The sequence below is a fragment of the Mixophyes fleayi genome, chromosome 5 (genome assembly GCF_038048845.1).
Source record: "Mixophyes fleayi isolate aMixFle1 chromosome 5, aMixFle1.hap1, whole genome shotgun sequence".
NCBI classification, from domain to species: domain Eukaryota; kingdom Metazoa; phylum Chordata; class Amphibia; order Anura; family Limnodynastidae; genus Mixophyes; species Mixophyes fleayi.
Window position 1 is genome coordinate 210600953 of NC_134406.1, and position 25233 is coordinate 210626185.

Below are 25233 nucleotides of genomic sequence, written 5' to 3' on the forward strand. Positions count from 1 at the left end.
ATCGTATAACTTACCTCCACACCTGCAATATGTCTCAGAGTAATGAAAAATCTTTACTAATATAGTCTCCTTTTTCAAGAGGAAAGAAAAGGATGTGTCTCACTCTTAACCTCCCTCAGAGTCCCTCAGGGACACTCCCAGTCCAGTCTCAGACGAGCACATCCCATTAGCTAGTTAGACCTTATGAAAGAGATAACGGAAACACTTCAACATTTCTTAATGTCCTTTACCTCAGCTATCACCATCCAAATGGTGTCTCCTCCCTAAAGACATCATAATAGAAGAGATTTCACAGGCAACTAAGGAACTCAGAACCTCAGCAACGCTGAGGGCGGATTGGTCCTTTACTATAATGAGCTCTAAAAGACACTGTCACTCATCTGACCAGGATGGGTTCATCGGGCAATGGATGACAGGATAACCATTAATCTGATTCAAGTTTCACACTCCCAGGATCTCCCTGTAATGATGATCTCCCATGATGCCTAAAAATAATTTAATACAGTAACTTGGAGGTAGTGGTGGTTTGCATACTATTTTTACAGTGCTGAATAATTGTTGCTCTTTCCTTTCTTTGGTCATCAGTAACAGAACTAATCAAATATGTTCACCATCTTCCCTGATTTTTGCATTAATTATGGAGAAATTTGCTGCTAGGATTATACCTAATTCAACAATATCCAGGATTAAAGGTGGCCCTAGAGATTACAAGGTGACTCTATAATCTGATGACATCCTGGTTATGCTGACTCAAACTCCTGAATCTTCTTCAGGAAATAAGATTATATAGTGATGTATTGAATTTGAATTTGAATTTGAGGTTACGTAATTATGGAATACTAAGGGTTCACTATTTTGATATATATCCCTTGAATAACTATTTCACTACAACAAGGGAATAACTCGGCTTATACTATCATTACTCCGTTAATGATGTCTTATTATATATCTATGACATCTCCCGTTTAGGACCAAAAAACTTCAATGGTCCTTCATATATCTTTGAATTATAGACAGCTATTAAAAACATTTTGTCATTTATTATAAAATCTTATTGAAGACTTTCTGGCTGTCTCATTACACTGCGAGGCTTGGCGGTGTTCTCTGCCATTTTAAAATTTATATGTTTGTTTATTTCACTATTTTTTGTTTTTTATTTCGCAACTGGTGTCACAGGCACTATTTTTGGGACTCATTATCATTTTAATAAAACTAATAAAATGTAAGTTTTAAAATACTCCATTATCATAGAGTGCCCCTATGTTACATGATAAGTAGGGAACACCCAAGTGCATCAGATAATTAGTGAGACAAGTTAACGCCTAGTAATAACAAAGGAAAAGGCACAATAGCAGCACCTCTGGTGAACAGAGATACTGCCAGATAACATAATAAAACAAGTCCAAGGTCCTGGAGACAGGAGCTGCCAATAAGCAGCATGTGATGCAGAGGTCTGCAGGCAGATCCTGATGGTACCCACCCCCCCTTTAGGGTGGATTCAAGACGCCCATATTACCAGAAGTGATTAAAATCATCTGAATCATAGTCCACAATGGGGAATCTGGCAGAGAAGTCCTCGTCCATGGTGGGAAGGCGAAAGAAATCATGCTAGAGCAGAGTTGAAGTACCACAGATCCTCCTCTCCTCTTTTGTCCTCTCTTTTTGTGGGATCTCCTCGGAATAGGTGCCTGAACCAACTTGGAGGAGCACAAAGGTAGTTCTTGAACTGAAGAGATGGATGATACTATCGGATGCACAGATGTCCCGCTAGATGGCATTACAGGAGATGGAGTAAACTGGCAAATTACTGCCTCAACAAAGAGTTGCAAGTCCGATAGGATAGAATGGTTAGTCTCTATATAGGAGTTTACCCATTCCAAGGCTTCCCCTCTAAAGTGAGATATCAAAAACAGTACCTGTCTCTTTGTGTCTCTGATGAGACTAGGTAGTAGAGCACTAAGTTGGGAAAGGTGCCCCTCAAAGATAGGTGACGGCTTGGGCTGGAAACCCTCGGCAAGAAGCGACTCGGGCTGGAGACCCGCGGCAGGAGACGGCTCAGACTGAGCACACTTGGAGGAGGGCCTAGACTGGGCACACTTGGAGGAGGACCCGGACTGGGCAGACGACTTGGCAGGAGACCCGGACAGGACGGACGACTTGGCAGGAGGCCCAGACTGGACGGACGACTTGGCAGGGGGCCTGGACTGGGCAGACGACTTGGCAGGATGCCCGAACTAGGCAGCACAGTGAGAAGCCTCAGTGCAGACAGCACAGTGAGAAGCCTCAGAGCAGACAGCACAATGAGAAGCCTCAGAGCGGGCAGCACAGTGAGAAGCCTCAGAGCGGGCAGCACTGTGAGATGTCTCAGAGCGGGCAGCATTGTGAGAAGCCTCACAGCGGGCAGCACTGTGAGAAGCCTCAGAGCGGGCAGCACTAAGTGTCAACTCGGGCTGAACTGCAGCAAGTGGCAACTCAGGCTGAACCGATTAGGCGGCAACTTGGACTGAACCGGACTAGATGGAAACTCGGACTGAACCATCAGCAATGTTTCTGGAGCAGACTGGAAGGATAGGAGCCTCTCTAGAGCGGCCTGTAGAAGAGGCGCCCTCTCGGAAGCAGTCTGTAGGGGCAGCGCGCTCTCGGAAGCAGGCTGTAGGGGCCGCGCCCGCTCAGAAGCAGGCTGTAAAGGCAGCGCCCTCTTGGAAGCAGGCTGTAGGGGCAGCACCCTCTCGGAAGCAGGCCCTCCACGCCCTAATTCGTTATTATCTTCCACCTTTTCATTGTCCTCCTGCCATTGTTCTTACCTGTTTTTCACTGTCCCCACTATCTCACTGTTCTGTTACTCTCTCTCCCTACTATGCCTCCCCGCTCTCACTCCATACCCATACTCTTTTCTGGTCCTGAGTCTTTATTAGTCTTTATTAGTCTTTATTAACGAATTAGGGCATGGAACAACAGTACAGTGAGATAATAAGGACAATGAAAACAGGTAACAGAGACAGCAGCTGGAGACTCGGGACTGAAGGCAGCGGTTTGCAACTCGGGAATGGAGGCAGTGGCTGGCGACTCGAGACTGGAGGCAGCGGATGGCGACTCGGGACTGAAGGCAGCAGATGGCGACTTGGGACTGAAGGCAGCGGCTGAAGACTTGGGACTGGAGGCAGTGGCTGGCAACTCGAGACTGGAGGCAGCGGATGGCGACTCGGGACTGAAGGCAGTGGCTGAAGACTCGGGACTGGAGGTAGCGGCTGAGTACTCGGGACTGGAGGCAGCAGCTGAAGACTCAGGACCAGAAACAGAGGCTGAAGACTCGGGTGCAGAGGCAGAGGCTCAAGACCAGAGACAGTGGCTAGAGATTCAGGACTGGAGACAATGACAGGTGACCCCGGACTGGAGACAATGCCAGGAGACTGGGGACTGGAGACTATGGCAGGAGACCTGGGACTGGAGACAATGGCAGGAGATTCAAGACTGGAGACAGTGGCAGGAGACTCAGGACTGGAAGCAGAGGCTGGCACCTTGGGCCTGCATAGCAACTCGGAACTAGAGGCAGAGGGTGGCACCTATGAACAGGAGGCAGAGGCTGGCACCTCGGAACTGGATGGCGCCTCGAAACTGGAGGCAGAGCTTGGAAACTCGGAACTGGAGGCAGAGGCTGGCACCTCGGAACTAGATGGTACCTCGGAAGAGGGGGCAGAGATTGGTACCTTGGAGCTGGAGGCAGAGACTGGCACCTCTGGACAGACGACAGGAGCTAGCACCTAGGGAAAAGCGGCTGAAACTGGCACCTTGAGACAAGCGGCTGGAACTGGCACCTCTGGACTGTTAGTCAAAACTGGCATCTCCAGATGGGCAGCTGGAACTGGCACCTCTGGACTGGTGGCCGGAACTAGAACTTCGAGACAAGCGTCTGGAACTGGCACCTCTGGAATGGTGGCCGAAACTGGCATCTCTACACAGGCAGCTGGAACTGGCACCTCTGGACTGGCGGCAGAGACTGGCGTCTCGAGACAGGCAGCTGGAACTGGCAGCCAAAACTGCCACCTCGAGACAATCGGCTGCAACTGGCACCTCTGGACTGGTGGCCGGAACTGGCATCTCAGGAGTTCTAGTCCCAGATCAGGAGAGGATAGATAGATTTGTGTATCATCCGCATAGAGATGAGACTGAAATCCAAAGGAGCTTATTAGTTTTCCAAGAGAAGTGGTGTAGATAGAGAATAGCAGAGGACCTGGGACTGAGCTTTGTGGTACCCGAACTGATAAAGGAAGCGGAGCAGAGGTGGATCCAGAGAAATTAAAACTGAAAGAGCGATTAGATAGGTAGAATGAGAACCAGGATAGGACAGTGCCTTCAAGACCTAGGGATTGTAGCGTTTGTATGAGGAGAGAATGGTCAACAGTGTCAAATGCAGCAGAGAGATCCAGGAGAATTAGAAGAGAGTAATGGTTATTACTTTTTGCTGTGATCAAATCATTGACAACCTTGGTCAGCGCAGTCTCTGTGGAGTGTTGAGAGCGAAAGCCTGACTGAAGAGGATCCAAAAGGTTGTTTGCTGTAAGAAAGTGTGCACACATGTAATCAACAAGGTCTGAAGAATCGACTCTTGCTGAATATGGGTCTAGGAACAATCTACTCTGACAGATTTTGTTTTTTAAAATAGGAGTAATCACTGCGTGCTTGAATAGTAATGGAAAAATACCAGTAGGGAGATAGATTACAGATTTTAGTTAGAGGTGGAATAAGCACAGGAGACATGGACCTACAAATTTGTGAGGGAATGGGATCAAGAGAACAGGAGGTAGAGTAGGAAGATGAGAAGAAAGCAGAATTCAAAATTAGGTGAAACTAGTGAAGTTTATTATGATTAACACATGATGGCAGTTTAGCAGAGCCATTTAGGCTGGAGATTAACAAATAACAGGGCACAACAAAACAGTCCAGGATACCAAACATCATAATGAGGGCTATATCAAATGATTTTTTTAATTAATTGCCAAATGATTAGTTGATGCTTTGATTTGAGTTATAAACAATGTAGCATACTAAAAGCGAACTATAATTTACAAATGATAAAGAATTGAAAGGACTAAAATTACTAATTACCAGGTCTTTCAAGCAAGGGTATTGACTTGAGCAAGTCACACAAAGGACAAATTTGAACTTACCCTGGGCCTGATCAATCAATAGGCTGATCAGGCTGCAGCCTGGAGGCACTGGGTCCTGGGGGGGCGTATCGTTGAAACAATTAGACAATTGTGTTGTTTTTGGGGGGTTTTTCACGTGTATTTTTTTCCAAAATGCCGGGTTTCTCACTTATCCCAAGTGGAGGGTACCGACAGACTGTCACTCACCCTATCCATTCAGACAGGCGGCAGCTAAAAGCAAATCCAAATCTATTAGCTGCCAGGCAGTGCGGTCACGGTGACAACAGGCAACAAGGTAAGTTAAATTTCAGGGGGAAAATCAAGAGGAGGAGGAGATAATTGGTGCTGTGGAGGGGGGACTCATGACTGGTGGTGGGGGTGGGTGGGGGGATAAATACTGTCCACAAGCTCATCAGAGCTAAAGACATTATGGAGTATGTTCCAGGGCTCTCTGCTGCAACAACAAAACACGTGTTGGAGAATGTGGCCTCTAAGAGGCTAATAGACACAAAGACATTGCATGGATGGCTATCCAGGGAAGCCTGCCTCTCAGGACATTCATGCACTCCTGGAACCTTTTGTGTTACTTATATAACACTGTACATTATGGGACTGCAGATTTAGAAGACCAAGCCTGCCAGACCTATTAATTCTATCTCAGCAATGACAATTAGCAATGAAGGTCTCCTGAATGTCACTGTAGACTTTAAAGAACACTGCTACCCCTCCTCTCTATTCTACCTATGACGCTGCCCAGCTGCTCTACAGACTACCAAGAACTGTGCTACCCCTTCTGTGTCCCTCTGTGAAATGGCGCTGGATCGCCGTGGAGGGCGGTACTTATAGAATCCAAAAATCGCGACATCCGATGATGTAATGATGACATTTTGCCTTGTTTTCAATTCAGAGTGCGCGCGAAAGTACCAAGCCGGCTCGGCTCCGTATTCGGATCTGCTAAGTTTGGGTGTGTTCAGTTCTCGGGGAACCGAGCCTGATCATCTCTAATAATAACCCATTGTTACATGTTTATTGTTTGTGGTGGAAAGAGTTAACATGATTGACTTATGCAAGCCCCCCTATTTTGTAGATAATAGACAAAAATGATCACTGTTAAGGAGTACAAAGAGATGTGTATATGTCCAGCAAATAACTGGTTTTAACTAGTCTCAGGGGGAAGAATTGGGGAGCTCAACTGGAACTTTGAGAAGCCTGTGTCCAATAGAGATCCTGATTTATTTTATTGAGTGGCATCTAGCATTGGTGCACCTCGGATTATGACATTTCTCAAAAATCAAATTGTATTCTACAGATAAGTACCTATTGATTTTTTTATAATAAACATTTGTATTATCCTTTTTACAATTATTGTTGTTTGACAATCATTGGAATCTCCCACCAGAACTTAAGACTTAATTTCCATCTTGTGACAGTTGCTATATTTAGTGCATAATGAGATCACTTACCCTTCTTCAATAATCAGTAAATATTGAATGTCTGGTAACTAATCTTTTAGACACAGTCCTGATTAATTTGCAAGAGACTTTAAAAGTGTAGGTTGAACTGCTGATTGTTCTGTCATTCCAGACACTGTACAATAGATTAATATTGATATTTAAACCATTCAGTGGAGATATTTAGCTTTTCACAGACCACACTGATACATACTAATAATAGTAACAATTTTAATCTGAACTGTTCTGAGAAATTGGTAATTGTCCGGAGGATTTGAAGCATTAATGGAAATTTAATTTAATAGATTTTAATGGGAATCCATGTATTATCCCCTATCACACAACACACTGTGCAGTAGACTGGAAGCTTACTGGCACAACGTTCATATGTTTAACCTCATCGAATGCTCAATTAGTAAAATGTGTATATTTTAGTTGTATAAGAACATTTATCCACTGATCTAAAGGAAATTAATGTATTGTTGTAAACAAGGTAATAAGGTAAATTTTTATATGATCCTCAGCTGATAATAATTAATAATTTGTTTGTTTTTACGAGTTATAATAATATATAGAAACAAGATTTTATAGTCATTTAATATTAATCATAGGTAAATAGAAGTATTATTAAGTGACGTAGGTAATAATTCATCTTCGGTATTCAGTGGGAGCCATTGAGTGTTAGAAGTCAGTGGTGACACACGCAGGCTTGGCTAACCTGTGGCACTCAAGGTGTTGTGAAACTATAAGCCCCAGCATGCTTTGCCAATATATAGCAGCTTATTGCTGGAAGGGTATGCTGGAACTTGTAGTTTCACAACACCTGGGGGTAAATGTATCAAGCTGAGATTTTTCTGGCGGGTTTGAAAAATGGAGATGTTGCCCCGGCGCGGGCTGGCAGGTTTCAGCCCGGGGGGCGCACAGGCGGCCGCATCACGTGACACACGATGCGGCCGCGTCATTATGACACGTCCGCATCGCGTATCATGTGATGCGGCCGCCGGTAAAATTAAGCTATTACTGCATCCACGGTGGGGACAGGGGGCCGGCCTGAACAGCCGTTAGACTGAGCGGCCCGGGGGGCCGCTGCCTCCCGGTCCAGCACGCCCCTGATGTTGCCTATAGCAACCAATCAGATTCTAGCATTCATTTTGTAGAATGTACTAAATGAATGATAGCTAGAATCTGATTGGTTTTTCAAACCCACCGGAAAACTCTCAGCTTGATACATTTACCCCCTGGAGTGCCACAGGTTAACCAAGCCTGCACTTTAGAATCAGCAGGGTAACTGATGGTTAGAGGTTCAATAATGATAGAGGTTAATTAACAGGATTAGGGTATTGACTCAATGAAACTAGAATATAAATCTATTATACTATTTCTGAGAATATAATTGTTTTCTGGTGCTGATTTGAATTTAATTGGAACTGGAGAATTTCTTTTTTTCTGAAAAGAAAATTGCCAATCCATTAGCAAGATAAAAATAAACAATTATTTTGTCATCCAATTACCTCTTTCACATAGCCCTAATACATTGTGTACTGTTTGGGACAACCCTTGCTTTCCACTTTGGTAAGTTGAATTCAGAACCTACCGCATAGTTTTGGGACCAGGAACTGAGTGTTACAACACCACCGTCAGGTAATACATAGCCATTCAAATCACACAAACACTCACACAGGTCCCACATTTTAACTTAGATACAATATATTAATCAAGATATGGAAAGAAAACAACAAATCTTTTCAATGAAATTATTAGAGTTCATACTAACAAAGAATTATATCATTTTTGACAAATTAAAGAACAGCAATGTTAACTACATGTGCCCTATGTATGCTAAGTTACATATAGGCTGATATGAGCAGGAACAAGTCTTCACAGAGAATAATGACAAATATACCAACAAGGTCTATCGATGATATACTGTTACTATGAGAAGGTGATAAGAATTTATTTGGTGACTTTATCAACAATTGAATAATAACCAACTAAATTCTGAAGACTGACATAGAAGAATACCATAATATTTTTATATAGCTGTAAATAAACAGACAATCCTGGTTAAAATTAACATAAAGAAATACAACTACTTAATTAATAGCTCACATATAAAGACATTTTACCAGTAAGTATCGATTGAATTTCTATATTTACAAGGAAACTATATAGTTTAGTTTAATACATTGAGAAAAGGATCTGCAAAAATTGTACATCATTGGCCAAATGAAATGTTAGTTGCAAACTGTAAAACTAATAGGGAGTTGAAAGAATGACATTATAGAATCATTAGGTAAAATGAATGTGAGGAACATGCTGTCGTCGTCGGATAGACACAAACTGGGTCTTCGGCATGTCATACAGAGGTGGGACACGAACAGCTGTCACTTCAAAATCTTCACTATGATCGGATAATAGGTAGTATGATGCAAAGTATCCTGGTTGGTTAACTCACGTTTATAAACCCTGATGTTGCTCATTCAATTTTAGCCTTGAGAAAGCTCATACAGCGAAATGCAGGTCAGTGTTCAAAGTGTGGAGTATATATTCTGGTAATGCACTTTAAAACACTATCTATGTGCAGATATATGAAATTAAAAGATAATATTTATGTGCCCTCCATACAAAGGTGATAAATTATACAGTATCATAGAAATAGTTACCTTGTTTCCTATTTACGAAGAACAATATTTTGTATTTAAAAATATTCATTATAATAAAATAGTGTTTCATTACCCGTTGCATAGATATTGTAATGGCCGACAGAGACTACAGTAGCAGATTGTCCATCCCTGGCCTGGACATGCTGCTTCTTACTTGACAGCACAAGCCTCTTCCTACCTGCCAACATATAAGTTAGCATACATAGGGGCTCATGTAGCACCCATTGTTGTTCCTCCAATTTGAAAAAATATTTTTTGTGGAAAACAAAATAATACTATTATGAACTCTAATAATTTCAGTAAAAATATGTTAAGTTCATTGTTTATTTCCATATCTAGAAAATACTACACTGCACATGTACCTTTTTTGTGATTAATGCTGGCATACAGTGACTCTACATCACATGTGCCCAGCCACGTATGGGGACCAAGATTATTATCATGTATTAATTAAAACATCAAATGTATCTATTGCATTTTCTCCGGAAATATATTTATATAGTGATGTATCTAACTTCAAAATCAATGCAGATTACACTGAAGGGCTATAGCTCCATATGCTCATATTAATATGCTCCTATCAAGTCTCAGATGGCTTCCATTGTAAAATTCGAATGGCAGGCACATAAATGAAAATACCTAGGGGCCCTTGACCAGAGAGTTTATAAATTTATCCATGCAGCTACATGGAGCCAGGTAGCTGCATGGATACAGATAGCCAGCTAGCTGAAAGTATAAAATCCTTTATTCTCTCAGCGGAACTTTACTACTGCACAAGTTCAGATCATCAAGAAATGGTGAAGACACCAGCAAAAAAAGAATTTATTGACAACATATTTTTTCTTTCAGTGCATGTCTCTTTACCCATTACTCACTGGCGTTGCATTTCTCTAAGTGTACAACAAATGTAACATATAAATGCTTATGAATTTGATATACAGTTTACAGGTGATATACCTGTGGTTGATGTGCGCTGAACACATTTTTAATTGTTTTTTGAATGCGGCCAAGCTTTTTCTTTTCATTTGACGGTTCTAATGAATATAGACTTCATTGAAATTAATGAGTTATTGAGACAATTAGAATAAGCACCAATAGTAAATAAATAAGTAACCCCTTTAAAATCCAGCACCAGCACTGGAGACCCTGAGCTGGTCCCCACTAATACAAGGGGACAACAAGTGTGTGGTCCCCTTGCTAAAGTGGAAATCAGCACCAAAGTAGACAGGCTGCACAGATGACACTATAAAAGGAAACTCGCAGTGTGACGTTCCCCCATCATAGTGGGAATTAGCATCTACCTGGTCAGTGCAGGGCTACATTCTTTATGTTAAGGGTGGGCAATTAAAACAGCATACTAGCTCTGTGTTGACAAGTGCTAGGGCTCTTCCTGGGTAATGAAAAAATATTGGGACCTATGGAGTGACAATTTCGATACCCCATTGGTCCATTACTTCAAAAAAGTAAATAAACAATGATTTTCAAATTATTTATTTAAATAAAAATTCCCCAAACCATTGTTCACCCATGTATTGATTCATCATCAATAGGAAATTTTGTTTACTTTGCAATCTAATCAAAAATTCTTCTGTCTTTGTAATCCAATGCATGGGGAAGAAGAATAAAAGTTGATGCTACGAGCACCCATTGCTGAATGACTGTGACCTGGAGTGACCAAGAATCTCATTAGCTGTTCAGCTAACCACAAGTGTTTTCCCATACTTCCGATGAACCTTAGGTGATAGTCGTCCAGCGGAAGCCATTCATATACAACAGTTCTGTCAGCTTTATGGGGGGTTTGTCTGGCATAGTTTTACGAAAACAGAATAATTTCCCATAATATTACAATGAATAAGGAAAATAGGTTTTCTTTTATAATAAAGAGGTGAGTAAGGTATTGGGTAGTGTTTTATTAATTAAAACTTTATTTTTTATATTTTTCTATTCTATGATCCAGCATGCATTGGCAGTCTTTGACTGGAAGGCAGATATGTCTGCGCTATGAAAACAGTATAAATAATTGTCATAAATTAAAAAATGCAAGTTGCGTAGCATTTACAGTTCTAACAATAGCATTTGTTACATTATAATGGTTAAAAACAAATAAATAAAAATCATTTATACTGCAAGTGAGCACAATAATAAGTTAACGGTGTGTGGATAAAGCCAATTAGCTTATAGCCGTAATTAAGCACTTAATATTTCAACATAAGTTATTTTATTATTGACAAATCACTCTTGATATGTATAAATAAACCCTAAAACTACTACTTCTACAACTACTACTACTACTACTACTACTACTACTACTATTCAGTAAATATAATAAATCATTTGTTGTCTGCAGAACAGACATATCTAGAGTTTTTTACATTTTTATATTGTGGTTATTTTTCCTGGGCAGCTCTATATCTGCATCGATGGATATTACTTTTTTTTACTAACAGAAAAATTAGAGGACGAAATTAAACATTTCAATTTTCTTTTAACCCCTGTTTTAATAAACTAGAAAACCTGTTACAAAAAGAAACCCACCAATGGTTAGATAAAACTTCATTATATAAATATCTAGATAATGGTTCAATTACAGGAGGACTTAGAATTTCTAAGACTCACTCCTCTTTTTTGGATAATGAGATTTTTGCTCAGAAAACATGTGTGAAAACATCCATTTATTGCTACGTATAACATAGCTGTTTAAGTCATTAGGAAGTGTCCTTAACTATACTGCACTATTGTGGTGCCCTTAACCCTTAGCTTGTATTTTTACACACACATGTTTAGTTCTGGATTTTGGTTAGATCATGTTTATAGATATGCAGCATGTAGAATACAGATTAATGACATTTAGTGAATATATTAACCTGTTTAAGTAATAGTATTGTCTATGTTTTATGAATGTTATTTAATATTTTCATTTTCATTTTTCCTTGTTGTTTTGTTGTTATTATTATTATTATTATTATTATTATTATTTTTATTATTATTGCATTTGTTGGTTGTTAGCTATTCATTTTCCACATACATTTATTACACTATTCAATAATAGAGTATATATATTTTTACTATATCTGATGATGGTGTTTCAATATATGGATTGGATTACAATTATTAGATAATGTGGGTCATATTTCTTTCATAGAATTTAAGGTATATACCTCTATAATTGTCATGCGTTAAGGTCTTGTAGGAGATATGTATAAGAATATTATAAATTCTCTCCTCATAAATAATTTACATTTATGAAAATTAGTGAGCGTAATTGAGTTCACTTATTGTACCTTTGTTTATATTGGTATGTATTTTATTAACTAAGATCCTTCAATGCTCCTCTACGTTTAATATATAGTTTTTAATACTAAAATTTATATATATATTTGTAACTATTTTTATATTGCATTCCTTTTATATTTTCTTGTATGGAGTTTTTTTTATAACTGTGATTCAACATCTGATACACATGTATTTTAATTAAATAAGCTTGTTGATTGGACTTTTCACAAATAAATTGCCCATTGTTATGAACACGGCTAGTAGATGAGCCTCTAGAACCAACTTTTTAGAGGTCTTCACCTTTAGCAGCCACCTGTCCTGTAGAACTGATGTGTTCGGAGGTACTCAGAATTCCTTCCAGGACTTAGGCTCTAGGGTAGTAAAGGCTTATCAGTATAACCATGGTATAGGATGGAGGTAATCGGAATACTGGAGGCTGGTATCCGGGACTGGCCAGGGTTGTGGGTCAGAAGCAAGCAAGGAAGGTTGTGAAACAGAACAGAGGTCGGTACTGGCAGCAAACAGAGGAATACATGAAAGAGGCAAAGGTCAAATGGGTACAGGCATAGAAGCAGAGTCCAATATACAAGTCAAGAATCAGAACGGGTTAACAATCTAAGGATAGGGAACGTATCCAACAGCAGGTCAGCAATCTGCGCAGCACACTAACGCTATAACTGGCAGGGAGACTAAGCCCTCCCTGCCTTAAATTCTTTGATGGGCCAATCAGGACAGAAGAGGCACAGGGTATTAATCAGCTTTAGGAGGCTGCTGATTAATTACTTGTCCAGGGCTAGGATTGGTCAAACACATAACTCTGGAATATGTATATGCATAATGTATAGTCAAGTTTAATAAATCAGACAGATCCAGCTGGAGCTATGAATTTCCCTGCTCCTTGTCTAAATGTGCCACAACCTATTAATAATAAATTTACTACTTGCGCATGCGCCCGGCTGCTAGATCATGCCGTGACTAGGTGCTACTTGCAGAAAGCGTCCCCACCGTTGTTCTGGCAGCGTTTGGGACAGAACAGGAAATGACATCCCGGTCATCATGGTGACCGGGACGCAACTGAGGGGAAGGCAGAGTGTCGCAGCAGCTCAGGGTACCACCGTGGCTCATGACACCCATGGTATTCTTTTAATTTCCTTCTGAAGAAAGTGCTTTTTCAGCACAGAAACATGCCAAGGCTTTAAACTGCAGCAGAGAGAGCACTTGTTACTCGGATTGTGGTGGACAGTTTTATACGGATCTGCATCATTGTTCTTATTGCTATAGCTGTGGAATCCTCTTCTCTTATATATAAAACTACTGATTTCGGACCTAAGAGTCTGTGTGATCCACTTTGTTTATAACATGACACAAGGACAAAGAGAATACTCTATAAACCTGTGATACACCTGACTGAATGACATACTCCATAAGTCGGGACATTGAGTCTGATGCCGCGTAACATCACTGGTGAGATCATTTTTCATTCAAACATCAGTCGTTTATTTGGTTGCATGGTACAGCACATTAACTTTGTGTTAAGAAGTTCATCACGGCTATAAGCTGATCGGTTCTATCCACACAACGTTAACTAATCATTGTGCTCACTTGCAGTAAAAAAATAATTATTTATTTGTTTTTAATAATTATATTGTAATACATGTTATTCTTTCAACTGTAAAAGGTATAAGACTAGCACTTTTAATTTATGACAATTATTTTTACCAGTTTCATAGCGAAGCCATATCTGCTTTTATGAGATATTTTCTATTGTGGGGATTCCAAAATCTCCACTGACAGCTGCATACACACCAGTTTAGAGTTGCATATCTACATATTTTGCAGTTAGTAAAGCAACCTTTGTAGGTTTTCTACATAGCTTAAAGTTGTGAAAAAAACAAGAATCATAGGCACTTCAAGCACATAACAATAGCAATTTCACTCAGTGCCCATCCTTATTGAAATGCAAGCATTAAATCCTTTTATATTTCATATTGATTAAAAGTCTGTATGTCATGCTTATAAACAATATGTTTTAAATATGTTATTCACTCTCTATTACTGCACAATAATCCATTAAATAAATATAAACTTTATAGAGACAAGGAATAAAGAAAGAACACACTCAACTATAGGGCTTTTTTGGAATTGTTGTCATTTGTACTTCAAAGTTAACTAGACAAAACATAACACATATATTCAGACATGTTACTATCATTATCATTGTTTATTTGTAAGGCGCCACAAAGCTCTGGCAAAATGACAAATCGTGCAAATACAAATAACTTAAAAACAGAACATGTACATATAAGGTTGATGAGGGGTTTACCGGCAAATGACTATGGGCAGGTTTTTATATTTTCGGGATTTCCTCAGTGCAACAATTATTAATCTAGTAGAATCTAATAATTCAACTGTAAGTTGATAATGGGAATCTTGAAAACATCACTTGCAAAGATATGTCATGTTACAGCTTATTGGCATTAATATACTTTGTGTTTGCTCATATGGACAAATACGACTTTGAGAGTGATCTCAGAATTCAACTGGACAATGAATGTGTTTTGTGTCTGCTTTACCCCATAGTCATATTTTCTGTACCTGGTAAAATACTAAATATAGGAAGTCTGGCTGATTTTTACCTATTTAGCACTGTGTCAGTTTAACCAGGAATTACCTCTATTATTTTCTTCACCCAAATGAATTTTAAATGTATATTTTTGGAGACAGATTGGACTCCTTAGCAGAATAAATATATTCTTCATGTATGGACCTGATATGGTAATAATAATTAAAGTTATACCACATATCAGTGTTTATTAGTAGTTGGACAAAATAAAATAAGTATATAAATTGTGTGTTTGTATTTTCGTTAATTTATTATTTTAAACTTCCTTAGGGAAATTGTTTATTTTTATATTACTATAAAAAAGCCTTGGGTGTTGGGACACCCAAACTCTTTATTAAGATATGCTGTAACACTAGGGGAACTGTGGGAGAGATGCTATGGATCTTGTTTTGTCTTTCTGCAGCCCAGGAACACAACCCTGGAAGTGCTTGTGGGGTTTCAGAACAGACCTAAAAAAGAAGGACATTTGATTGCTCTCTATATTTTTTCATAGTTCTATATAATGATCTTTTGCCATACATAAGTGCCCAGTCCTTGTTCAATGCAAGAAATAGTTGGGGTCCACATGAGGGGATCCCCACCAAAGTACTATTAAACTGAAGAGCAATTAAAATATATATTTAAGAGAAGAAACCCCTTTGAGGTGCCTATATACTGATAGAATGACCACATCTATTTCCAATAAAGCCATACTTGATAGCTCAAGATTGGTGGGCCACACACTAGAATAACCTAATTGGTCATCTAAATTCCTATGTCTTTGGTCACCTTTAACATTACATAGTGTGTTGACATAAATAAATGTAAATGTCTCTTGAGTGAAGTTTAAATGGAAGAAGTAGATGTTGCAACATAAAGAAATGTATTCCAAACTGTTAAAAGTTAAATTCTCACATGGCTGGGATGTCAAAACAAATGATTTGTGGAAAAAATAAGTTACACTTTCCCTTTGGGATGTTACAGAATTGTTAACGGGATTGAAACTAACAAATAACAGCAGAAGAGTAGCTTAGCTACTAAAAGTTATTTTTGTGATGTTCTAAAGCTTTATCTGATATGTATTGTATGAATTGTGTGCTATCAATGTCCAAATTGTATGGTACCCTAATAATAAAACTTGGGGATGTAAATATTCTTACTTCTGCAACTGTGTCATATAAAGCAGGATTTTCGATGTTTGGACTAAAAGACACCTAAAGAAAAAAAGAAAAGAAAATGTAAAGAAATGTACAGTATTATCCTCAAGATTCTCAAGATGGCAGTGGAGAGTAAATATTGTACACCAACAACTGGATGTCAAGCATATATATTACGAAATGCGTGCAGTATATCCATTCCTTGGAAGGAAATCAACCATGTCTCACATCTAGGGGTAAATGTATTAATCTCCGGATTCTTGAACTCCCGCGAGGTCGGTGTCTTCGGCGTCTAAATTTAAAGCGGCGCTGCCTTGTAAAGGGAAGTTTCCCTTTACAAGGCAGTGCTGCTTTAAATTTAAGCGCTGAAGACGCCAAACTAGCGGTAGTTCAAGAATCCGGAGATTAATACATTTACCCCCTAGTTTGGTCTTATCCATTTCGTAGGTAATTTGTCTTCTATGCTGTTCATTCATAAGTTGTGTTTGCCCAAATTAAATGCCCAACCCTCTACTCTCCATCTCATGTCTATTATATTCACACCTGTTCGGAAGTAATTTTGATCCTAATGTTCATTATCCAAAACTTGGATAAGGGCAGCACGGTGGCTCATAAATATTGGAGATTGGACAGTAGTGTAGTTCACCCCAAAATTACCCAGCAACCAGACACACACACACAGATAGAGACTAACAAACACAGACAATACAGGCTGACTAGGGTCAATTTGTTAGCAGCCAATTAACTTACCAGTATGTTTTTGGAGTGTGGGAAGAAACTGGAAACCCACGCAAACACGGGGAGAACATACATACAAACTCCTCTGTCACACAGAGGAGTTGAGGAAATGAGTATAAGCTCAACAAATATGCTGGACATAGGCCTGTTTGGTATCAATAACTTAGCAAATTCATAGTGGATCAATTAATAATAAAATTGGGTCTGTGTGACACTCCACAGGAAAGTTGGGTCATATAGTAGAAATAGGTAGTAAATCAGGCAACATGCAAATGGTGATTGTAAACAGTGTCACAAACCACAACCCCTGGAGGTGGGGTAAGGTGTCTTTAAAAAACTGAGACCAGTTACAAGAAATTGTCAGTCTTTAAGGAAATCAATCATCATTGATAAGCTGCCACCTAATGTGGCACTGCTATGAAAATAAAATTAAAGCAGGGCTTTATGAATGGGGTTACTAAAGACAGAGTATTAAGGGTTACATAAATTCGGATAGAACTCAAATAAACATAGTTGTTATAATATCCAATGTAACAAGAGTGTCTAATGGGTTGTTACATTTATGCGGGAGGAGAGTGAAACTCGCCGATTGTAGTAACCGTAGCAGTCTTGATGAGGTATACCCGTTATCCTAAATAGGAGTGTATTGAATTGATTTAACGGAGGCTCACCATGAATATATTATATCAAGTTGTAATAACAAAATTTATTAAACAATTATTAACAGGGAGTATCGCGCTTAATGTTTTTACGAAATAGTATATACTTCAGCGCATATAACAAGATCGTGTAGTACTGGTATTAAGCATTATATAATAATGTATTGGCCTTATTATGGCTAGTAATGTGTTGCTGATAAACGACTCTTAGTTATCCTCATTGGTTCCTATGTCAGAATTAGAAGTGAGGTTTGCTAGGTCTCCATATCTATCTAATTGACTGCTATAGATTAGCTAATTATAATCCCCATATGTAATTTATTCATAGTAATTTATGTGGTCTCTATAATATGGTATTCCTCCTAAAAGACCATTAATAAACCCCAAAAGGATACAATGGATTCAAGCGCTTGTAGATAAAAAGCGCATGATATGAATCGGAATTTTGTGCATAGATATTAAACCTGTATTATTCTAAATTGGTGAATAAAGTTCCCTCAAAACACCTATTGTAACACTGCTATTGTAATTAATTACAAACCTAAGTTGAACTGATGAATTACTAAAACCGCAGTGTAACTGGTTACATAAAATAGGATGAAACGTTTTGAGCACTATTTTATATAGTTACTCGATGTAGCCAGATTGTGTTTTATGAGTAATTGTAATGCTGTGGTTTGGAATTCCTCCTATGAAACCCGCTGATTAACCCCAGAAGGTCACAATAGATTCAACCATTCATTGTCTGAGAGCGCGTATGGCAATTCTGTGACTTGCCGATATTGCAGGATTGTAAATATATTTACTACAGGTCTGTCTAATCTAAAAATATATATAGTTAGGAACTATCTAAATAATAGCAGACAATGGGTCTGATGTGACCAGCGAAACCGACGGGCTTTTCGCTGGTGTGCTTGTTCACGGCAAACATAGCCTAGCCTCTGTAATATCCCTTATCACCTAAACCAGTGGAGTAATTAGTGCATCCTTATAACCAACCTCTTTTCCTTCCTTTTTCAAATCACAGTGCTCATTGTGTGCCAGTAGGAGGCAGTATATTGGGGTCCTATTGCCCTTATTCAATATGTGGTGGCAAACCGAAGTGGATGTGGCTGTGTGAGCGCCGTTCGGGGGAGATTCAGCAAATCTGTAACCTGTGTGATAGTTGAGAGGAAGATTGAGTGCTGGAATCATGTGTAACCCCATACAGTAAACACTTCCAGGTCACAAGTGTGGGTTGTGACTTGTAAAGGCAGTTAGGAGTAGTTTCCTGACAAAATAGAGGCGATACATTGTTTGACTGTGTGAATATATGATTAGATATTGAATCAGGGAGTAGCCAGAGGGGGCTATTCATGACAAGTATCTATTCCTCTTCTGAACAGGGCCCCAACATTCAAGGACACGGCCAAGCAGCAACTTAGCTTAAGACACCAGCAGGTACTGAAAGCTACAAGAATAGGTAAGAGTGAGACTGCTTGCCAACTGTCCCAAGTGTGTTGGGTCTGTGTCATGCACTCAGGACTTTGTCCCGACTGCAGGGTGGTAGGTTCCTTTCATACTGGTCTGCCATGTGTGTAGGATGGCCTAACACTGTCTAATGCATGTAGGAAGCCACACCACCTCTTCCTGTTGATATGACTCTGTCTCTCTGTCTACTGACAATTTGGCCACACCTTTGACATGAAGCTAATTGCAGAATATTTTTCACGGCCAATTTTAATTCTCAATCCCTGATAAATCTTTATAGTTTATGCACCATGGTTTATGAGGATTTAATGTAAATGTATCATCTATTCCTACAATCACTACAATAAGTATATCTTGCCGTATTAGCAGCTTTTAACATTTGAATGCTTTTCATTGTGCCTGTTTTCAATTTCCAGTCACTATGTTTTAGAAATAGCACCTCTCACCGGCTCAATTGAGGATGGACACAGAGAACCTGCCATATGCATATGACATGTCTAATTATAAAAGCATTATAAACATTTCTAAAACATGGGAATACATTTACTAAAACTTCTCAAATGGAAACGTGGAGTGTTGCCTGTAGCCACCAATTAGATTCTACCTATCATTTATCTAGTACATTTTAGACAGTGATAGCTAGCATCTGATTACTTGCTATGGAAAACACCTCCACTTTTCCTTTTTAGGAATTTCAGTAAATCTACCCCATGGTGTTGCTCGAGAAAGTTGTAGAAAATGCAGAAGTTATTATGTAACTGTTCAAAAGGTTGTTGATTGAGGATATTATAAACGCAAATATATTTTGCATCATTTACCTTTTCTATGTTGAAAATGGTGTCTGTGGCAGAAGTCATGTTGGAATGCTGAGTCACCCATCCAAATCTGTCCTTCATTTGGGTAACTAAGTTAAGTGTGTCATCGGTGTGCTGTTGGACCAGCTGTACAACATCCTCATATTGCTTTGTGGACAAATGTACTAACTTATAGGCCTCTTCTGACTTCATGAGCAGCTCTACCACATCGGGACAGTCTTGTTGCATTTATAGTGAAGTACAGTGAAGAGTGATACACAAGAAAATAAAGATTAATTATAAGTAAATATTATTTGTAAACCAACTTGTCTCATATTTCTTATAAACTATAATAATTGAGTTCTCATAGATGTAGATGGAAGTTTTCACAAGTCTTTAAGGGTGGGTTGTGCTGTCTTTTATTTTAAAAATGCCATAGGCATTTTTCTTCCCTCAGAGAGTGGGAAACTAGGCAGGCTTTATTTATTATCCCTGTACCTGACATTTGAAAAAAAAAAATAGATGTTTAGATTTCAAGTGAAAAAAAAAAAAAAAAAAGGGATTGTAGGAGCATGTCTGAAACACTGAAAGAAAAAAAGTCTGTCTGTAGACTAAGATTGTCAATCAACTAAACTAAATGCATATGGACCGGATTCATTAAGGAAAGTAAGGCAAAAAAAAATGTGTACGTTTTCGCCTGGACAAAACCATGTTACAATGCAAGGGGTGCAAATTACTTTATTATTTTGCACATAAGGAAAATGCAAAAAAGCTTTACTTTCTTTAATGAATCAGGCCCTATGTGTACAGCCAGCCAGGCTAGAATGGGATTGTGGATCGTTTGCATATCTACCTGTGTTTCAATCCTCCAAACTTACATACATTGCTAAAAATGGAGTCTAATAAGGTGATTAACCATTCAGGGAAGTGAAGTAACATTGGGGCAGTGTGCCAATCACGGGTTAGGTTTGTCAATGTTAAGTTAAGCACATTGCATTTCCATATAGACATCTCCACATATAAAACAGTGCTTTGTTTGTGCCTTGATCCTCACATAGCCTTGCATTTAACATCCAGCTTGTTATCTCTCTGAAAAAACTCAGAATCATTCACAAAGTGCTTACTTTCAAGTCTGACCAGTCATCATCCCTCGTGGCCTTAAATAAAAGGCTAACAAGGCCACCAATTAATGTTTGTGGTATATAATGCTCAGAAATTACATTTGCCTGGCAGTATCTGCTACAGACCAACCAGCAGTGTTTTGAGTACCTGAAAAACCACCATCTTCAAGCACACAGACACAAACTGCCTGATTCATGTTTGGACGTACGTCCATTTGCGTAGTGTAGCTTACATGAAATAGCTCTGCACATTCTCAGAAATGGACCATATGCCAATGAATGCGATTTCATGCAACTCATGTCCGAAAGCAAATGACACTTACGACTTGAGAGGCGGAACAGGGGAGGGAAGAGGCGGATTAACGTAGGCCGTATATAGTAAGAGGGTGCCAAGGAAGTTCCAATGCAGATGCAGCCGATTTTGGCTTTCTCGTAAGTATGCTTGGTTTCACCCGTATCATTTGCACCAGTTACAGGGCAGGTGTAAGTGCCGACTGATAGTGATAACTGACGCATAGTCTTTGTTTTAAATATGCATGCCACTAGGTAGCACAGAACATGTAATAGGTATTGGTTATGTGCTCATTGACTGATAATATGAATAGGTTATATGCTCATAGTCTGATGTTTTATGATTATTTTTTATTTGTTTTAAGAAAATATATTTAAAGATATTTAGAGGCCTATTTATCAATAGGAGAAAAAACATAAATCTGGCAAAAACTGGAATTTTTGCAGATTTTACCTATTTCACCTGGCTGGTGAAAACTATGGCCAGTGGTAGCCTACTCCTGGGGCCTTGGCTATGCTTCCCCTTGCAAAACAGATGGCTTAGAGAGTGGTACTTTTCATCTTTCCACTGCTCATCAGTATCATCAGGTAGCTGAGCATCACATTGTTTTGTTAAATTACATGATAAAAGATTTTTTATGGTTGCGATAAGCAGCAATAGAACATTTTCATAATAGAGTTAAATAGTTGTTAAATAGACCCATTTAATTTATTTATAAATGAGAGCCTTCTGTCACAAGAAAAAAATGCAAAATTTACTTGGGAAGAGTAAAAATTAAAAATCTATCCACAGCAAAATTGAAGGAATGTTGGACCTGTCTTTATTCCAAGTGCATTTGAAAGTCTTTATTACATAACCATTTGTGAATACATGTATAAATGTGTTTGGTTGCATGTGTCTGGTTGGTATCAAAACCATCCTATTGAAAATATAGGATGATTCCTAATTACTAGCACCCCCTGAGGTCCTATACAAAATGGGAATAAGGAGGTAAGCAGGGAACATACCCATAAAAACAGTCTCTCATTTAAATATCTCAGCCTGCAAAACTAAATATTGCTTTTGCATTTGGTCTCAACATAAGGTACATGACTGAGGCCGTCTTTCATTTAGTTAGGAATGCCCCAACATTTCCCATCAATATCTGCAAACTTTTGCACCTCTGTAGACATTGGCATCGTGATGCCCAGATCCATGATCTTATTCTATAAACAATAGTAAATAATTATAAAGTGGTGCAAGAATGTTATCTATACAGGCCAAATCTGGGTAAATTAAGCCCTGCTTCAGATCCACATACATCATACTTCCAATCTACATAACTCCACCCCTATTGTCCAAATATGCCCAATATCCCAACAACCAGCACACTTTAAAGTGAATGCCCACCCACTTCAACCTTTAGAGATACATAAATTGAGATTGTACCGCTGACATCGGGGCATTTGGGAGGTATGCATTAGGCACAAGGTCTAGTCAGGGAGTAACTACTGTTTACTCATTTTTTGTTGGACCAGTCTAGGATTTGTATAGTTAATTTCTTTTTTGTGAACCTACTCCCTATTTTAATCAATGAAACTAGTTGTAAGTTAGTTTCAACTAGAGATGGTCACTGACCCCCGTGTTTTGGTTTTGGATTCGGTTTTGGATCTGGATTACCGTCGTGTTTTGGTTTTGGTTTTGGTTTTGCAAAACCGCCATTGCGTGTTTTGGTTTTGGTTTTGGTTTTGTTTGGTTTTGTTTTGCTATTTTTTGGGAAAATCCATGTTTTTGGGCCTAAATTAACCCAATTTAGTGCTCCAACTGTTTTAGAGACAAGTAATCTAATTGTTGAGGTAATAAATCATCCAAAAAAACAGTTTAATTCTTCGTTGGTAGGCCTATTCTACACACAAAACAGATTGTCTTCCTCTCCATCTATGCATATTGGCAATGCAGCCATCGTCTTTGAATGTATATTACACCCTACACTTATAGTTAAATATGTAAAGAAATGGAAAAAGCCAGTTTGGTTTCTGTCTCTCAAGGCCCCCCTCCACTTGTATAAAATAGCAAAAAATTCAGCCATTATGGACTGTACAATATTAATTGACATGGAGAAAGCCAGTTTGGTTTCTGTCTCTCTAGGCCCCCCTCCACTTGTATAAAATACTAAAAAATTCAGCCATTATAGACTGTACAATATTAATTGACATGGAGAAAGACAGTTTGGGGTCACTCTGTCTCTCTAGGCCCCCCTCCACTTGTATAAAATACCAAAAAATTCAGCCATTATAGACTGTACAATATTAATTGACATGGAGAAAGCCAGTTTGGTTTCTGTCTCTCTAGGCCCCCCTCCACTTGTATAAAATACTAAAAAATTCAGCCATTATAGACTGTACAATATTAATTGACATGGAGAAAGACAGTTTGGGGTCACTCTGTCTCTCTAGGCCCCCCTCCACTTGTATAAAATACCAAAAAATTCAGCCATTATAGACTGTACAATATTAATTGACATGGAGAAAGCCAGTTTGGTTTCTGTCTCTCTAGGCCCCCCTCCACTTGTATAAAATACTAAAAAATTCAGCCATTATAGACTGTACAATATTAATTGACATGGAGAAAGACAGTTTGGGGTCACTCTGTCTCTCTAGGCCCCCCTCCACTTGTATAAAATACCAAAAAATTCAGCCATTATAGACTGTACAATATTAATTGACATGGAGAAAGCCAGTTTGGTTTCTGTCTCTCTAGGCCCCCCTCCACTTGTATAAAATACTAAAAAATTCAGCCATTATAGACTGTACAATATTATGAAAAATGGACAAAGCCAGTTTAGGGTCACTCTGTCTATGACACCCTACCCTTAAGGATAAATTGCCCTAACAGCAGCCTTTCAAGATGGTATGTGATATGGAAATGCCACAAGTCCCTTTCCTCTTTGGGGGTAGATTGCACCCTACACTTACATAGAAAGTTTTAAAAAGATGTTATCGGCATCATCTTCAGCTTCATCCTCACCCTCATCAGTGTGTACGTCATCATCACAGACTATCAATTCATCGCCGCTTGAATCCGCCATTAGAGAACAGTCAGTGCTTGGATGTCTTGGATGGTGAAGGCCTTCCTCGTGGAAGATGTAGTTCATTTTTATAAACATCATTTTCTCCACATTTTTGGGAAGTAACCTTCTACGGCGATCACTGACTAAGTTCCCTGCTGTGCTGAACACTCGTTCAGAGTACACACTGGAGGGTGGGCAGCTTAGGTATTGCAAAGCAAGTTTGTACATGGGTTTCCAAATGGCCTGCTTTTCTTCCCAGTAAGGAAAGGGACTGTCTGACATTTCCATATCAACTACCTCTTGAAAGTAATCCTCCACCATCCTTTGCATGTTTATACTCATATTGGATGGACTTATGGGCAAAGTGACACTTTTTTTTGAAAAATCCTTCAAACCAGCCCAGATGTTAAATTGTTCTCGTCTGCCCCCTGTGTCTTCCCTGCTTCTTTTTTGGAAATTTAATTTTTTACGAGCAACAGCTTGAGAAAGTGAAGGAGGACACGTCGTCAAGCCGAGGCCCAGTTCAGCGGCCAACTTGCTGAGCAATAGCTCCTTGCAAAAGTTCACATCTCGCTCATTTACAAGTAAAGACTCAATGTAGGTTTTAAACCTTGGATCAAGCACAGTGGCCAAAACGTACTGATCCGAGTTCAAGATCTTAATAACTCGAGGATCATTGTGAAGCGAATTAAGTACTTGATCGACAAGGCCAACATACTTTGCTGAATTGCTTGCTTTCAGCTCCTCCTTCATTTTCTCAAGCTGCTTTTCCAATAGTCTAATTAAAGGAATGACTTGGCTCAAACTAGCAGAGTCT

General features: G+C 39.1%; 1 protein-coding gene across 1 annotated transcript in view; it reads right to left on the minus strand.

Moving 5' to 3' along the window:
• Positions 1 to 14736: 14736 nt before the first annotated feature.
• CLUL1 (clusterin like 1) overlaps positions 14737 to 25233 on the minus strand; it is a 41256-nt gene continuing 30759 nt past the window's right edge. Inside the window, exons 7-8 of the mRNA XM_075213387.1 lie at positions 19979 to 20193; positions 14737 to 16350 (exon numbers count right to left, since the gene is read on the minus strand). Of these exons, the coding sequence (XP_075069488.1) occupies positions 16174 to 16350; positions 19979 to 20193 (392 nt within the window). The 3' untranslated portion in view covers positions 14737 to 16173. The remainder of the gene's footprint in view (positions 16351 to 19978; positions 20194 to 25233) is intronic.